Source organism: Solea solea, chromosome 12 (genome assembly GCF_958295425.1).
Source record: "Solea solea chromosome 12, fSolSol10.1, whole genome shotgun sequence".
Lineage (NCBI taxonomy): Eukaryota > Metazoa > Chordata > Actinopteri > Pleuronectiformes > Soleidae > Solea > Solea solea.
The window spans coordinates 15,384,503-15,402,396 of NC_081145.1; the positions used below are offsets into that span (position 1 = coordinate 15,384,503).

General features: G+C 41.2%; 1 protein-coding gene across 1 annotated transcript in view; it reads right to left on the reverse strand.

Moving 5' to 3' along the window:
* The window catches only part of kcnq1.2 (potassium voltage-gated channel, KQT-like subfamily, member 1.2), a 160,346-nt gene that overhangs the window by 65,360 nt on the left and 77,092 nt on the right, over positions 1-17,894 (reverse strand). The window contains exons 14-17 of the mRNA XM_058646519.1: positions 7,301-7,376; positions 5,844-5,938; positions 4,709-4,749; positions 3,407-3,468 (exon numbers count right to left, since the gene is read on the reverse strand). Of these exons, the coding sequence (XP_058502502.1) occupies positions 3,407-3,468; positions 4,709-4,749; positions 5,844-5,938; positions 7,301-7,376 (274 nt within the window). The remainder of the gene's footprint in view (positions 1-3,406; positions 3,469-4,708; positions 4,750-5,843; positions 5,939-7,300; positions 7,377-17,894) is intronic.

Consider the following 17,894-nt stretch of genomic DNA (forward strand, 5'->3'; position numbering starts at 1 on the left):
AGGGCACATTAGAGGATGTTTGCCTCATGGTTCACACTGATCTCCTGTTATTTACAAATTAAGATTACTATCATGCAAAAAAGACTACTTTATTGTGGTGTATCACTAAAAGTGAGTAATGGCACTTTTTTTCAAAAACGCTTCCAGATTGTGTGTGTTTTGGAAAGTCGGGATGATAAATGATAATGCAGCGATCGCTAAATAAAGAATTTTTTGCAAGTTAATAAAGAAATTTGAATGACTCACAAAAAAAAGATAAAATAATATTTTTTTCTATTATACTTAAATAGTCAACTGAGTATATACTGTGTATATGAATTTAACGGGCTGTTCCACCCATTTTGTTTTCCACTTTTTAAGTGAAGAATAAACTTAAAATAATTGTGTTTTTGTTTGTTTAAATCACATTCTATTGCAGGATTAAATTTTACCTGTTTTTTTTGTTTTGTTTTTTATTAATTAATTAATTAATTAATTAATAAAATATATATATTTTTTTTATTTTTTTTTTAAATCCCAACTTTTTATGTTGTTGAAGGATTGTGACTTGTATTTCAGAGCATCTATCTGATGATCAAAAACACACTCATCTATGTAAATCAGTAAAAAAAAATATTATTTATAAGAGTATTGTGAAACCTTTTTGAATTTTGGACTAAACTAATGTTGTTGTTTTTTTCCTACAACTGAAGGTGACTTGACACACTCATTTCAGGTTTCCAGGTCTCTGGGTTAAATAGTTTAGACAAAGCACTTTCCTGTAATTGCTGTTTCTTTCTGCAGTATGAGGGAAGAAAATCCACCAACTGAGGGAGTGTTAGCACAAGCAGTGGGATGACTACGTCCTAAGGCAGGCAGTCTGATCCTTCTTGAAAGGCCACGGTGAAGCTCACAGACGGTGGCCACTGTTTAAGCTTGTCGTTTGGGTGTTTTTCACCAACAGTGTCTGACAGAAAGATAACACACTGTCACGGAGTGCCATCCATCTTTGTTTCCACGTTGCTCCTGGAGAATTCAATCCTGAGAGTGTGGGGTTAGACACATCGGTGATTAATCAACTCGATGCTCATGCGTGTGGGAGTGTATGTGTGTGTAGACCTATACGCGTCTTTTGTCTGTGTGAGATAAATCACTGTCCGACCCTGTACAGGACAAACAATGCCTGAGCCTCCTTCAGTCTACTGAAGATAAATTCATCTACGCTGACAAGAGTTGGACAAGAAAATGATTCTATCTTACTCACTGGGCTGCATTAAAAAAGAGTAGACAATGCCTGGTGTTTTACAGACGATGGGAGTTAAAAAAAAAAAAAAAAGCAGAAATTTGTTGGAGGAAAAAAAAAGGAAAGAAAATGCTGGAGGGTGACCAAGGCTGAGTATTGTAAAAGGCATGGGAACACTCATGCACACTAAAACATTAGGGTACAGAGCTGATGAATAACTACTTGGGGCTATTGGGAAAGAGCCTATTTAGAAGTGATGCAACTATATAGGGTGTACTATATGAACAACATGTAATGACGACAATTACACAACACTATAAAACACGTCCTGTGACGCAAAACGTAAAAAAAGTGAGAGTGCAGAACATTCAGTACATCTCCTGTAAGGTACAATGCATTGTGGATTTAGCTGGAACGTTGTTTAGATGGGATACAATATTATACTGTGACTGCAAGAGTGAAAAAGCAAACTTTTAGAAAACAAAATCTAACTTTTTTTAAAAAAAGCTGTGTGTAATAATAAAGTCACCACCTACTAGAGGTGACATGTTCCCATTAGCGAGAAAATAGTATGTGCTACTGAAGTTTTACGGGTGCACGTCCATCTGGAGGATGGGTCAACGGGTTCATTCACCTGCTGCCTGAGGGGGAAAAGGAAGCCCCCCTTTTCCATGTAACAGGTGTGCTGGCCTGCCAGATGCATCAAAACAAATAATTCGCGCAGCCAGAGAAGAGGGACAGCTAGAGGGGGCCAGGTGCTGGGAGGAGGGAGAGGGAAACAGTAATTATGAAGGACGGGCGTCTCGAATTATCACAAGTATCACAAGTCACTTTGTTCCACTTTAAGAGGTTGCGTGTTGCAACAATGAACGTGAATGTAGTTCTGATTAGGAGGGGGGGGGGAGGTGATTGGTTCCACATTGTTTAGGAGGGAAACGCAGCCCCATTATCCACCTCTCAGTTTTATTTTGTCAAGTGAAAGAGAGAGAGACGGAAAGAGTGTGTGTGTGTGTGCGTGTGTGTGTGTGTGTGTGAGAGAGAGGGAGGGGGACGGTGGAGGGGGTGCAGGTATAAGAGTCAGACCTGGTTTATGTTTCCAATCAAGAGATTACGATCACAACATGTACCCAAAGCAAATGGGCCTGAACTCAATCACTGGGGGGGGGGGCTTTAGGGTCAGACCGTACATGTGCATTCACGCTCATTACTCCTCTCACTATAACAAAGGGTTTTGAAATTTGTCAAACTTCGGCATGATGAGTGCGCAGAGATGTTTGGGAAGGTAAATGTAAAAGGAAAAATGGGGGAAATCCTGAGCTGGTGGACTTGAATAGAAAAGAAGTGGCTGCAGAATGCATTGTTCTATTGTATAGGCTTTTCTTTTGATTTACTGTGTTTAAATGTGACAACAACTTGAGCCTAGCAGCGGTTTAATTTTATTTTAAATGCCAGTTTCATGGGGGGAGGGAAAACAAACACATTTCCGAGCCTTTCAATCCACTAACATAATTTCACTTTTTAACAACGCTGCCAGTCAGGCAAACAGATAACAGATGTAGCCACACACTAAAACCAACAAACACATCTCATACCCTGTGATTTGCACACAGACAGATAGACAGACAGACAGGAAGGCAGACACACTCCAGTCCGACTGGTACAGCCGTGCCCACAGGGGAAAAAGTCTATCTTAGAATCTCACTGGCACCAAAGTGAGCATCATGCTGGCATCATGTTGTTCCTCTATGATAGTGGTCGTGCCTATAGTTGTACCCGAGAGTGTCATCACACAGCTGCTCTCGTAGCGTCAGTGCTCTGATGTCAACCGAGATATCGCGCATGACAGGAGCACAGTGATCAATACGAAACACATAAAACAGTTATGTACAACACTGGGTGGATGGTGAACAGAGGCGACGTGTATATCTGATGGAGGAACAGACTGACTGCAGCCAGCCACAACATGGTTTTATCAAAAGATTCCACCGCACGCACTCATCTGATAACAGAGACACGAGCTGCCACAGTCACATTCACACACAAAGAATTACAGTTATGTAGTCGCACGCACACTTACATTCAGCAAGGGTCATTTTGGGATTTTTATCTCGCTTAAAAAACACCCACACCCACACACACACACACACTCAAGGGCACACTAACGCACGGCAGGAGTGTGCCTACCTTATCCTCTAGCCTGATCAGACGTGCTCCAATAGTTGGGTATTCTTTATCGTCCCCTTTTCCTTGGTAATGGCACAACAAAGGAAAACAAATGTAACACATAAAACAATGATAGAAATATATTGATGTATTTAACATTGGCCTTAATGACAAAAATGTACAAATTAATAGTAAATACAAGGAAATTAAAGCAGACACAGAAGAGTGTACATATATATATATATATATGTACATATACATATATATGTATATGTATATATACATATATATGTAACATTTACAGCAGATTTCTGAAACCGTTCTACTTCATGCTTCAGTGATCAAGGGTTGGTCAACTGAGTTTAGGTATGTACGTCTTCCTCTACTGTGTATCTGTGGCTGTGCAATAATCCTAACGATATATACAGCGTTATGTGTGTATTAAATATGTGGAGAGCATTTACAAAATGTGTTTTCCAAGTACGTGGTCAGATTCTGCAAACACAAAAAACATTCATAAGCACCCGGGAAATGAACCAAAGGTAAAAGTGAAGAAAGGGGACCAAAAACGATTTCATTTCATTTATTCATTTAATCATTCATTATTTTTGTAAATGCACTGTAATGTTGTTAATCCTTCAAAGCTCTTAGTGACTGTGGATTATTTTCAAAGCAGAGAAATTACCGTAGTTCATGAATATTAATGATGGATCAATTGTGTGCCAACAAACCATGAGAGTGAATGAGCTCTGGTTCACATTAATGGAAAGCCGCCATCATTATTGTTATTAATTCCACATGTGCCTCTGTGACTTTGACGAGTTTAAGTGTCACAGTGGACGCGACACCAGACCTTTTTTAACTGCTGAGCAAATTGGAGATAATTCAGAAGCATGGAACTGGGTTATTAATAATCTATTAACTGTTTAGTCATCATAACTTATACCAAGACCTACATAGCTTTACTCATAAGTACTTATATTTTGAATAATATAAGACTACAATGTTGTAATAAACAAATCCAATGCAATAAAATGAAATATAACTGATCTTATCATCAATCAGACAAATGCTAGTTTATTGCAGATTTTCACGATTAATTTTATTTCAATTTCCAATTTAATGGTTTTTTATATGAATTTTAACTAAAAGTAAATAGTCTGATCCTCACATAGATCCACACGCACACCCACATCCAAACAGACACATGTACACACACACACACACATACACACATCAGGGACCCCCTTATATAAACAGAGATGAAGTGAGGAGTGATGGCTGTCTATCAGATGCAGACTGTTTGGTTTGCCGTGTATTTACCTGGAAGAAACATTCCCGGCTTTCCCAGTGTGCCGTCCAGCCTGTGGGACAAGACATAAAAATAATAGTAAAATAAAAAAAATAAAAACACCAAACCAGCACTCCAGTCCAGCTGATGAACAAAACAATAAAATAATCAAAGCTTCACTTCAAGTTTCGGAATAACAACGTTACTATTGAGATGTCAAGTTCTGAAAATAAACAATGAGAATGTGAGAGGTTTCACTTGCACATGTGGAGCGTTAGTCAACCATAAATTAACCGAACCGAGGGAGGCTTTTCAATATGCATTGTAAAGCCATTCCCTTCCTTTCATCACCTCAAATTATGGGAGGGTTTTTATCACAGCAACCACATGTCTTTAATCAACTTTCATTCATGCCGGTGACCCATTTCATGCCAAGTGGTCAGTGCACTATTGTGGTGTTTCTGGGAAAGTCAGATGTGGCCAGTACTGCGATGTTGTCTTTGTCCTTGGGTTTTTCCTGTTCAATTAGATTTTTTTTGGTGTAGTTTCTTTACTCTTACGCGCTTTAAAGATTTCATCATGCTTTACTATAATGCATTATTGCCAAAGGCATTATGAAGTCTACACAGTTACATAAGTTTGACCCAGGTTATTATCTAACTATCCTGCATGGGGGAGCGTTAGGTGCTTTGGAAGAAGAAAATCACCTTTAAAAAAAAAAGAAGGGTTTTTCAGAACAGGACAAAAGGTTTTATTTTAGTGAGGACTGGACTTCATTACAGCGCAATAAAGTACAAGGTGCAACTAATCAGAGAGCAGTAAGGCTCATATCTGTCAGATGAACAGTAACAAAGTGTACTACTGGGGTACAATGAAGGTCGAACTGACAGCTGAGTTAAGGGCAAGATAAAAGGGAACGCTCTTGTTTACGGTGTGACACTTTTACAGATCATAGGAAAATGGCACAAGGCAACATGACCAAAAAATATTGGGAGGATATGTTCTGTGCTCCGACCTCTTCCTTCTTCCCGTGACTAGGAGGTGGTATCCAAAGTAATGGTAGAGAGGGACGTGGAAAAATCAGAGCTTTAAATCAAAGTTGGAAACAGACAAAAGAAGAAGGAACCGAACGAGAAAAAAAAAAGAAAGAGAGATCAAAGAAGACACCTTCTCTGTAGCTCCTTGATGCGGACCATCATGTTGAGGTGACCCTGGGAATACTGCTCGATCACGTCCCGCACATCGTAGGGCTTCCGTGCTTGCTGTGGATCACACACGCACACACACACACGGACAGACACACGGACAGACACACAAACATACAGGGGGGACACAAAAGCCATTGTCAAACATAGCCTCTGTTGTTTGGTCCCTGAAAACATTCCCAACCCCCTTAGGTGCAAGGGGTTCATTGTCAACTCATTGTGTGTGTTTTTTGTGCATGCATGTGTGTGTGTGTGTTCATCTTTCTGTAGTTGTGAGGGCCAGTTTTGATTCAAAAGTATTTGTTTTGTGTGCCGGTCCTCAAAACTTCAAAAGTGCTGCTTGAAAGTAGTAAAGACATGCTTTCACGATTTAAGGCTTAAGTAATTTGCGATTGTATGGTTAGGGGCTAGGGAATGCATTATCTCAATTATGGTCCTCACGACTATAGAAAGAGAATGTGTGTGTGAGCACACTGACAAGTGGATGGTCAAGTAGAAAGCAATTGTGTCCTGGCCTTTTCTCAGCTTTGTTTAGCGTGACACTGATACAAGCAGCATCAGAAAGAACCCAGTGAACTCTTTAGGGTATCCTTAGTATACACAGAGTATAGCCTGTGCAGCTGACATCACTTAGGCCATAATTGAAAACATATTGAACACTCGAAGATGGTAAGAAATATAGGAACCATTCTGCAATAACATGTAGCATGAAAATGATGGCCTAAGTGTCTCTAACGTGATTATGTTTTTGTTTTTTTAACTCCAGTATTCGACTGCAGGAATGGTTTTCTGCTGACTTCAGTGCTATGTGAGGCCATGTCCTGTTGTGTACGTGCCAGAGTGTATTTTTGTGATGGTGTGTGTGTATGTGTCGGTGTGCGCGCAGTACAGTAAGTAAATTCCTACTGTAGCCCCAGAGACAGGTTCGTAGATTTCCCCTGATACTATGCTTGAACTGAAGTGAGCACAATGAAGACATGCAGGTGCAAGTTCAAGGCATTTACACACAAACATGCACACACACACAAAGCTACACATGCACAGAGGCACTGCAGCTGATAAATGCCTTTGGGGCTCCCCCTCCTCTCGTGTATAACCACCTACACACACACATTCTTGAACAGCGTTCTTCATGAGGACACTCACACATAATGCATTACTTAGCCCCCTTTCTTCAGACTCTAAACTAAATACCAAACTGAATAACCTTTTACCTAACCATAAAAGCAAGTCTTAACCCTGAAAACCTCTTTAAAATTGTGAGGATCAGCAAAAATGCCTTAAAATGTGCTTGTTTCCTACTTTTTTGGTCCTTTTCTGTACGTCTCTCTCTCTCTCTCTCTCTCTCTCTCTGTCTCTCTCTCTCTAATCCACCCTGTTGTGTTTTTTTCTCCCCCCTCTGGTTTTCATCTTGCTTACCTGAAATTTCCTCCTGGCCACAAAGTACTGCATTCTGCGAAGGACTTTCACTGCTGCTCTTTGGGCGTGCGACAGCCTGTCACAGACAGAGAAGCATATTTAGTATTCCAAATGAAAAACAACAGCTAAATGACATGTGAAATGTGTGTGTACAAATGTGAAGTGGTCTCTTTTTTGGACAAACTGAGTTGTCAATACATCAATAAAAAGTAAAGTTGTCATTCAAGTTTCAATAGAGAGAGAGAGAGTGTGATGCAACAGCAAAACACATGTGGCCCCTGACAGGAGGACACACACACACACACTGGCAGGTAAGCGTTCATGTGGACAAAAATACAACCTACAACAATATGTGTCAACATAAATTAACCTCTGCTCTGCACACACACACACACACACATAGCTCTCTCACAGCCCTAACGGTCACAACTTTCTGCAACCTGGTGCAAAGTGTAACAGAAAACAACCAGACTCAGTCTGCACCCAAAGGAGCCCCCCCAAAAACGCACGCCCCCCGGCCCAAAGCTGCACATCTGTGTCAACACAAATGAAAACCCACTGGTATGGAACGATACACTGAAACAGAAACCACTGGATGCAAACAACACACACAAACTCATACTTGCAAATCATGGTGACAGTGTGGCGTGCACTTGTGTTTGCTTTTCCAAGGAGGCACTCATTTGGTTTGTTTGTGAGAAATTGCTGAAACATGTCCTTGGGTGTGCCATGTGTGACAGCAACATGTGAAGATGATGTATGCTATGAATGGAAATAGATCATGAGAAAACACAGACTGGAAGTGGAGTTGAGCGACTGGATTTCACTGGTACAAGGGATTGAAACATACACTAACAACTGGGCTCGTAGATAGTTGGAGCCACACACGGGTCTATAGTAATAGTATCAAATAGGGTTTCTCATCCTCATCAGTCTGTGATCCTGGTTTTATTATATCGTATGCTATGCAATATTATCTTGAATTGATCACAAATCAATACATTCTGCTATGGTCCAACACAGTAAGGTTTACCACACACTAATTCTGCTGAATACTAGTTCACCTTTATATTATAATTATAATAATTCAAGTTCGAAAAATGCTGAAAAAAACCCTGAAGGCTCAACATTAGATATGCATATGAACAGAGCCTTCTGTTCACACTTTGCTTTGTTAGAGTGTAGGACCGAGTTCAAGGTGGTTTGGGGACAGATAGGACCACATACCTTGGTGGCACTCACAACCTCCTCTTCAACTAATGCTTTAATGAACTCTGCTGTCATTTACACTGACACAAAAACATGCACACAAGTTGGCAACAACACAAAAAAACCTACGCTTTGTTCTCACAAACAAACATGACATCTGTGTGTATTTGCATACAGTGCATGGTAGTGAGATCTGATCACATGTGGTCACAGAATGGCACCTAGGACGCATTTTAATGCCAGCTGTACTTAATGCTACCAACTCGTGATCTGATCTCTCAGCACAGAAAGTTAATTCCAGGTCGAAACCTGGCCTTAATCATTTGAAAGGGACATGTTCTAATTTGTACATATAGTCTCCATTATAGTCTCTATTCCTATACAACATGGGATGAAGCACGCAGGAGGCAGCATGATGTATTACTTAAGATCATGTTTTGGAATAAAAATAGTACTTTTGTATAACTGCTGCTCCCCCTTTTCTTTGCCCCCTTTTTTTGTACATAAAGTGACTCTCTGTCTCTCCCCTTCATGGACAGTATGTTGTGACTTTTTAGACAGCTGATGCATGCACATCCATGCATGTAAGCTGAGAAGGTGGATTTACAGCAGACTTACATCATCAGATCTTTGTTGGGGAGATTCAGACTAAGAATCAAAAAAAAAAAATGGAAAAACATGTGCTTCTGCAAACACAAGAGGGGGCGACAAAAAAGGTCTCAAGTTTTCTGCAAATACTAACATTTTTGTTGAGACGTGAACACACATTTGTCACGGAGTGTACGCTGCATACGCTGTGTATAGACGTGCACAAATGCAGTCTCTCAGTGCCCTGCGTGTTTGCATGGGTGTGCATAGTGAGTGCTCTTTGCTGGTGCCTGCAGCGAGAGAAAAGTCCTCCTCCAAACAAAAGATGGATGCCTCCATTCTTATGTCACAGCTTATGCTTTCGTACATGGGGGGGGTGATACGTGTGTTGTTTTGAGCGTGTCTCTCAAGCTATGTCTCCGTCAAAGCAAGCCACACCCACATGCACAAACACACACAGAGTCTGTTTTCCATGACTTCAGAGGACATGACATTGACTTACATTCATTTCCTGGAGACTAAACTTAACCCTAACCTCTAACCCAAACCCTAACCTGTAACTACTACTGGGTAACCCTGCATTAACCTCATCCTAACCATACAACATGTCTTCACCATAAAAAAAGTATTCATTTATGTTTTTGTCCCCATAAGGAAGAGAAATCCCCATAATGTGACTGTGTAAACAGTTTGAGGTCCCCGAAATGGGAGCAATACCAGAAACACACACACAGGTTCATGCAGCTATCCTTTTTCTAAAAAAAAAAAAAACATACCTAGTTAATTCCTAACTACAATTCAAACCGTAGCCCTAAACTTAAAACAGAAATGAGGTTCTGCTTCATTAGGACCAGGTTTTGGTCTCCTTAAGGACTATTGGCCCTGAAAAGGTCAGTGTTCATGCCAGACAAAAGTCCTAAAGAGGTAACAAATACAAGCACACACATACACTCGCACCCTTGACACACAGAAACACATACACTTGTGTTACCCCTCCCCAAACGAAGGTCTTTGTGGAGTCAACAAGTCGCACTGAGGTCTTAATTAGGCAGAGGGACAACAAAGGACTTAACTGACAATGCATTGACATGGGACCATAAACCCTGAACATCAAAGGCTGTCGAACTGCTGTCTTTTTTCTTGCCCTCCATGCATGACCTGCCCAAGCTATAGGAGGAAATGCACACAAACAATACCAAACATAAAGAGCATGAGGCCCTATCTTAGGAGGGGGGTCTACCCCGCACCTCTTGCTGTCCATCGTCGATAAGAAGAAGGAATTGTTTTTCTGTCACCCCACCACGAGCAGCCATTTGGCACACAGAAACGAGAGGAATGTAATTCCCACATCCCTCGTGCTGATGCTTCGAACACTTGCCAGTTGGGACTCTTCTTCTTCTTCTGACCCCCCCCCCCCCCCCCTTCTGTCTCCTCTCTGCCTTTTCTGTTTGTTTTTCATCTACGCAGAAAAATTGACACAGCACATTTCCTCAGGACTCCTCTTGAGTCAGTACATCTCGGATCTCATGCAATATGAGTTCAAGATTCTTTCCATTGTCCTGCGCTGAATGAATCACCTCTGTAGCAGGAGGGTTGGCTGTGTGTATTTTCTTTCCTCTAAAGATTAAGCCCATGTTGGAGCCCAACAGCAGAAATCATACATAAGCTATACTCACTGGAGTCATGAACCTCTCCTAAAAAGCTGTGACAGATTTAGTCCATGGCCTCCCCTCGACCCTTCTCTTTTAATAAGCTTTTCTTTTTTTTTTCATTTTCAGATCGTCACTTTGGAGATCTCCGAGTTGTCAATGGCAACTCTCCCTCATTCACCCCACCCCCTCTGCTCTTTCTTTGGCAGGGGACTGTCAAATATCCTGTGCTTCCATGGTGCTGCAATAACCTTGGAGTCACTCAAGAGAAAGCTGCCTTAGACATCAATGTGCTATGGTCACAGCGAGCCTGTGCATGTGTGTGTGTGTGTGTGTGTGTGAGATAAGCTGTTAGACTGGTGACTGGTCCATCAAAGAGATGTGCTCTTCTTCTGTTCTCCACAAAAACAGACATCCCTTTATCACATCTCTGAAGGATAAGATGACTACTACATTCTTTAAAGTATGTTTGATCTAAAAGTGATGGCATGCCAAGGGCTGTTGTGGCAAGAATGATAAGGCTGCGCTGCTAAGACACTACATTATAAGAGACAAGCTTCACCAATCACCAGTCCACTTCTAATGCAAGAAATACCCCCATTGTGGCCCCGTCATCTCTATGAAGATTAGCTAAATGAGTAATCAAAGCGTGCTATTGGATGTGGTTTACATTTCAAGAAGTGGAACAAATATAAGCCAACTATGTCTTTCTCATGTTGTGGAAAGTATAAACATGTCCATGAGAAAAAGATGTGTCTATACTGGTGTTTTCAGTTTGTTTTTGAAATTATTGTCCAGCTTGAAATACTGAAAAATTCAGAAAATTGTAGAAATATGTTCGTTCACAGCCAAGATTGAGTCAGCAGGAGGATAAACACAACACAGCTGCTCTGCTGTTTAGACCTCTGTTCTTCTCCCTCCTGCGCTTCACGGTCACCAATATTTTAATTGAACACAGACATTGGCGTGTTTTACAACGCTGATTAAATCACAAATGTACCGCTCACTGACTTGCATTCTTCTGCCTCATACTGTGCATTATCCTCACGCTGTTTGCATTTTTGCTTTACATCTTAGGACTGAACTTGACATAGTCCGTCGTCTGAGCCTCAAAGAAGTCCCCGCACGACATGGGAGCAGCTGGTTAAAAATGGCTTCTGTTACAATTGTTTTCCGCACTTCCTTATGTGTCTGTTGTTTTCATATCCCCCATAACCAGATCAATAGAGACTGATCAAGACATGCTGGAGACAATGGCACCAACCAAGCCACATCAAAGCCCAGTGCCCATTAAGAGCTGATGACACAGAGAGAGCAAAGGGACTTGTGCTGTGTTTGATGTGTGTGGCAACAGAGAGAGAGGGAAAACAAGGGAGATGCCAAAGAGACTGGAGAGTCACCATCACCTTCTGCATTCTTCTTACAAATATTTCTATTATAATATACTGCGAAAGACTGAAGTGTTTTTAAATAATAAATAAAGCAAAGGCAGGGCAGGCTGTCTCACACATTCTTTCCACATAGCCCACAATATACTGTATGGCATTGGTCAATGAGATTGTTGTGGTGATATATATACTCTGATCGCTCACACACATGCACAGACTGTGTGTCACCACATAAATTTAAAAGGTGTATGTGAATAGGTCCATGTAAAAATCCCACCAATGAAAATAACTCCTCTCAAGAGATGGTCGACATCCTCGTAACCTCAGAAAAAGCCCCACCCATGTTTAACGTTAATGATGCCAAGTCTCACAACCTGTCATTATTTGAGAAGAACAGAGACAGACACAGCTTTTTCCCACCACGCCGAGAGAAGATTGGAGAGGACTGTACTTCTCACAAACACACTAATGACTGGTGAACTCCTCTTGACTCAACTCTAAGTGTCAAATTAACTCAAAGATTTGGGCAAGGAGGTTTCCAGTTAGGTAGCCGACAAAATGAAAAAGTACAGCCATGGGAAGAAGTGTTTTTTTAACAAGGGCAGGAAGGCCACAAAGATCTCAGATTGTAATCTGCAAAATAAAGAAAGAAAATCGTCATTGGTATGGTAGTATTTTAAGGATTATTGGTTCCCATCCACGTTGTCGTTATGTTTCTAACATAAAATACAGATTTTCTTTCACACACACCATAACCATTTGTTTCTCTGAAGCTAAGCTTTTGCAGTTAAAAAAGAGGTGGGGGGGGGGTTGGAACATTAGCTACTTTGTAGATGTGGCCAGACTAATTCAGGGTTATAAGGTTAATGTTCCATCCAGGCCTAAGGTGTAGCCTAAAGAGAAGGATGAGGCCATAATTATTCTTCAAAGTGAACTTATGTAGAGAGCCAGATAAATTTGGGGTTAACGACCACCTCTTTGGGGCCAGACCTACGTCTGGTCAAGAAGTTTGGCCCATAGTATATCATTAGAGAGTTTTTATAGTGCATTGTTTAGCCACTTTTAGAACTCTACGGATGGAAATGACAGACAGTTGGTCAAGCGACAAGTAACTTCACACCTCACAAAATTAGACTTTGGTCGAAAACATCATCAGAGCAAAGTTTAAATTAATGAATTTAAAATGCCCTCCTCTTTGCTTGAAATGGTCAGAACATTACTCCCTAACAATGCACTCAATGACATTTAAGGTAAATATTGTCTGAGAATATCTGTTGTTATCCCCAAGGGTCTAAATGCTTGATGGGTTTACACCCACGGTCACATTGCTGACATACATTAAGTGGTTGGAATATAGGCCACTGCCATACTTCCCTGTATTGTTATGTCTTAGCTCTCCAGAGCATTTTGGAACAATAGTTTCATATATATAATAGTTCTACTGTAGCTTAACTTTCTTTATAATGCGTCCAATGTGTGTCATCATATAAATAAAGGTTCTCGTTATTACACAGTATAAAACAATCCTTTGAATAGGTTTGTGTGTTTTATGGTGCCATAACATTCTACTTTTTCCAGGAGTTTACTTTATTAGCTGATACAAAACCACAAATGTATGACATCATTCATTTGTCAACTGTTGTGTGTGTGTGCTTGTCTTCTTTCTGTTCTTCCTCTGTACTTCATTTCCTCATCTTTAGGAATTTGAAAGTGTGTTTTTGCATCAAGGTAAGACACAATGTGGGACAAAGACATCTCAGCGAGCAAGCAAACCAAAGCAACTGGCAAGTGAGTAAACCACTAACAAAGTGCACTCAGGATACTATTTTCTGACTTGGCTGACTGACTCAGTCAACAGTGACAAACAGTACTGGACTACACAAACCCCCACACACACACACACACACACACACACACCAGCATCCAGAATACATGGAAGCAAAGGGACGACTGACAACATCACAGTGAAGACAAACATTGCCGAGGTCTAGCATGTCTTTATATGTGAGGGTATGTGCTTGCCTGTTATGAAGACAGGAGGGCAATTGGGTTTCTCTAGTGGGGGAGGAGAGGGTGAGGTGGCAAAGAAGGATTTATAATTCATGGCCTAATAGGATTTGTTGCTGTTTAGCAGGATTAGGCATGTTAGAGAAAGAATCTATTTATTGCTGCCAGTCAGGGGGTCCCCCTCTCTTGGGTGAAGTGGGGAGTTTTTTAGGGGTGGAGAATGGTGTGGTGAGGTCGGGAGGAGGAACCCTAGAGACCCTTAAATTGACCCCCCCCAGTCATGTTCTGAGATAACCCCTTGGAATTGAGGGTGCCGAGCTACCAAGCCCACCCCCTCCTCTCTGCTCTTGCACTTCATGTTTGGATTAAATTGGATGATTCTTTTTTTTTTATAGCTCTCAGATAATCCAAGCACATGAGCCCAGTGGTTGGTCATGCCAACACAGATGCATGTTCATGTATGTGTATTTGGAGGTTGGAGGTGACAGACCTGCTCAGGTTCAGCCAGGCTTATCCCTGACTATGGACTCAGCAGGAGGACAAAGAAGAAGTAGAGGAGAAGAAAATGAGAAAGAGAGAGAGAGAGAGCGAGGGGGGAATAGATGGAAAGTGACCTGTGGGGCTACTTAGCTAAGGGGCTTCCCTTTCATAAGCCAATGGGTTCAGATTATTAAACTTTGCTGCTTTTCAAAGGAGCATTATTCTTTCATTCATGTGTGGTTGAGGCTACAGTGGGGGCTGACTGCCCTTAAAGACTGTTGTTTAATTAGGCTTTTATACAGTGGTCAGACTTTTTGTTGCCACTTTCAACTATGAGAGGCCTGGTTGGTTTCCCTGACAGAAAAATTGCATTTACAGTGTGTCTGTTTGTGTATGACAGAAAGCAAAACACGCAAGAAGCAAAAGAGCAAAGGGAAAATGTGGAGAGGCAGCATTTTCTTTCACCCTAATTTAATGGATTAAAGCAATTTGTTGATCACTGTCCTAAATGGAGGGAAATGTACATTCCCCATTGGTTTTTGGTACGCTATGCTATTGCTGAAAGGACTTTTAGTGTGAGTGGAGAGGAGAGGTAGGGGACAGTATCAAGTTGGCTGATTTAGATCAGAGACAAAGTGGAAAAGATAAGAGGTGAGCTAATAAGAGTCGATACACAAATGTTCCTCCAACCTCCTCCAAGCAAAGCTGACAATAAAATGCAATTATGTGGAAACTGGGACTACGAAGAAAAGAGACAGAAGAGTGTTGGAGAGACAGAAAGAGACCGGCGCAGCAGAAGGGAGTGGTTGTAGTAAGTTGTTGTGAAGAGGAGGTCTTGCTTTAAGAGCTTTCACTCTTGGCACAATTAGCTCATTTCCTCTCCACATCTGCCCAATGCAATGGACAGATACCACACCGACAGCGCAAACAGACAGACATGGAGACAGCGAGGCAAGAAGCAGGAAGAAAACTGACTTCTCCACTCTCTTAAAACTTGACACAAGTCCTAAATGCACGATGACAGACAGAGGCCAGTCTCAACAGTGCTCACCACTTTTAGAATCTGCTAATGTATCTGGAACGACATATGAGCTCAAGAAGCTACAACTGTGTTGGATAATTATCCACAGGTTCAAGAAAACATACATTCAAACCTGGTATTAACATTGATCCTGAGTGATCCGATTACAGGTGGAGCGCTTAGTACAGGTGTAACCAAAAAGCCACATATCAATGTCTGTTTCCTCAGCTTGGACCAGGTGAATTATGTATACACTGTTTCTCACTGTTTCTCACATCTACACATCTGTCAGTTTGTTTCACGATAAAACTTTGTTGAATAAAAAAAAAAAGAAAGAATGGATTCAGGCAAACTGAAACACTATAGTGCTTTTTATTTTGGAACAGGAACAGGACATGTGTTTGTGACACATGTGACAGATATAGGCACTAAAACTGTGGTGAAAGACCATTTACAATGTATATTCCCGACGTTAGACGCGCGTGACTCATATGGAATCTTGGTGAGCGGCCTGTTTGAGAAAGAGCTGTGCCGCTCACGTGCATCTTATGCAGGCAGTGTGTGCTTAAATGAAAACAGAGATGCAAAGTGCCGCACACACACACATCCAGTGTGAAACAAAGCTTAAGATGTGGTAGAGCTGTATTCATAGTGTACTCAATCACTCAGGTCTGTTTAACATTTCTCTCTCTACCTGTCACTCATGCACACTGGTAATATATGCATATGTACATTAAGACTGCTTAAAAAACATCACTTGATATTTGTGAACAAACATCTGTGACATCTGTGTGTATTTACATACAGTGTGGGTATGTGTTTCCAGGATATACATTCAGGATGCATTTTAATGCCAGGTGTCAACAGTCACGTTTAGTACTGTCTACTTGTGATTGGATCTCTCAGGAGGAACATTAATACCAGGTCTTAAAGGGGGTCTTTGATTCAGTGTCAAAAGACAGAAATGATTCATGTATAAATAGTGTTTATTTGAAAAGCTGTAGGAGGCCTGCACTTTATATAGCGCACCCCAAATGTATGCTGTTCTGCAGGAGCCAATCTTCCCCTGAGTCTCTATTACACAGATGGAGAATTCAAAGTAAGCCCAATGCACAATAATCACATTTTCAGAAAATGCACCAGGTTGAAATAAACCAGAATTATCCTTCAACCAAATACAATAAAACAGTCAAGGGTACATTTTCAATGTACTGCAAGAAATGCTGGCGTTGTACATGTACGTAAGAGTGGAACAAATAACAGAGAAAGAGGGAAAAAAATGGGGGAACACTGTTCCATTTTTAAGGCCAACTACAAGCTATGATCCCACCTCTCTGAGTGTGTAAAGCAGGGCAGGTCAGGAGCGGCCTCTTGCTTGCTGCTGCAGTTGGATCAGATGACTGTACAGTGGGAATTCACAGGCCCAGGAGGAGGTGAAAGATGATCAGAGGGCTCGATGGGTGCAGCAGGGTCTATGATTGGTCAAATTGACTCTCTTACTGTTCTCTGGTAAGTTGAGATGTGAGAGGAGAGTGTGTCAGGGTGAACTATGGGTGGCTATTATTGACCCTCAGCTCCTTCAAAACTTAAATTTAGGTTTTTATCATCACTGTTTTGATTGCTGCAGCTTTGCTGTCCCAACAATATCTGACATTGTTTTGAGACCCCAAGGTAGGACTTAATATAGTGATCTTGAAGCTACTGATTTCCAATTGTTTCAGTCATAGACTGTTTGCAGGAGGAAGCCAACTGGGAAATAAAAAATAGACTGAATAGCCACCAGGGGGCGACTCTGTCGGTTGCAAAAAGAACTCAATTTAAATGGAAACTTACAAGAAAATGAGCCTGCTTTTCACTGGATTTATAACAACAGTAAACATTTTTCTTAGGAGTTAATGGTCTTTTCCAAATCATGTTTCCATTTAGAGGAAATTAGACAATTTAGATGGGCCACATGGTTGGTGTGGTGGTTAGCACTCTTGCCTTCGCAGGAAGAAGACCCGGGTTTGAGCCCCGGTTGGAACAAGGGCCTTTCTGCATGGAGTTTGCATGTTCTCTACTCTACACCTACGGTCAACTCTAAAGGTGATGTCTGTGACCTTCTGATTATAACACCTTAACATAGCGTTTTGCAAATGTCAAGGCTTCAAAAAGGGATTTCAGATTCTTATGCGTGACAGCGCGGCCAGTTGTCTCTTGGTTCCAGTGTTGTGTGAATATGATGCACACAGGAAATGAACTGTATCACTGCC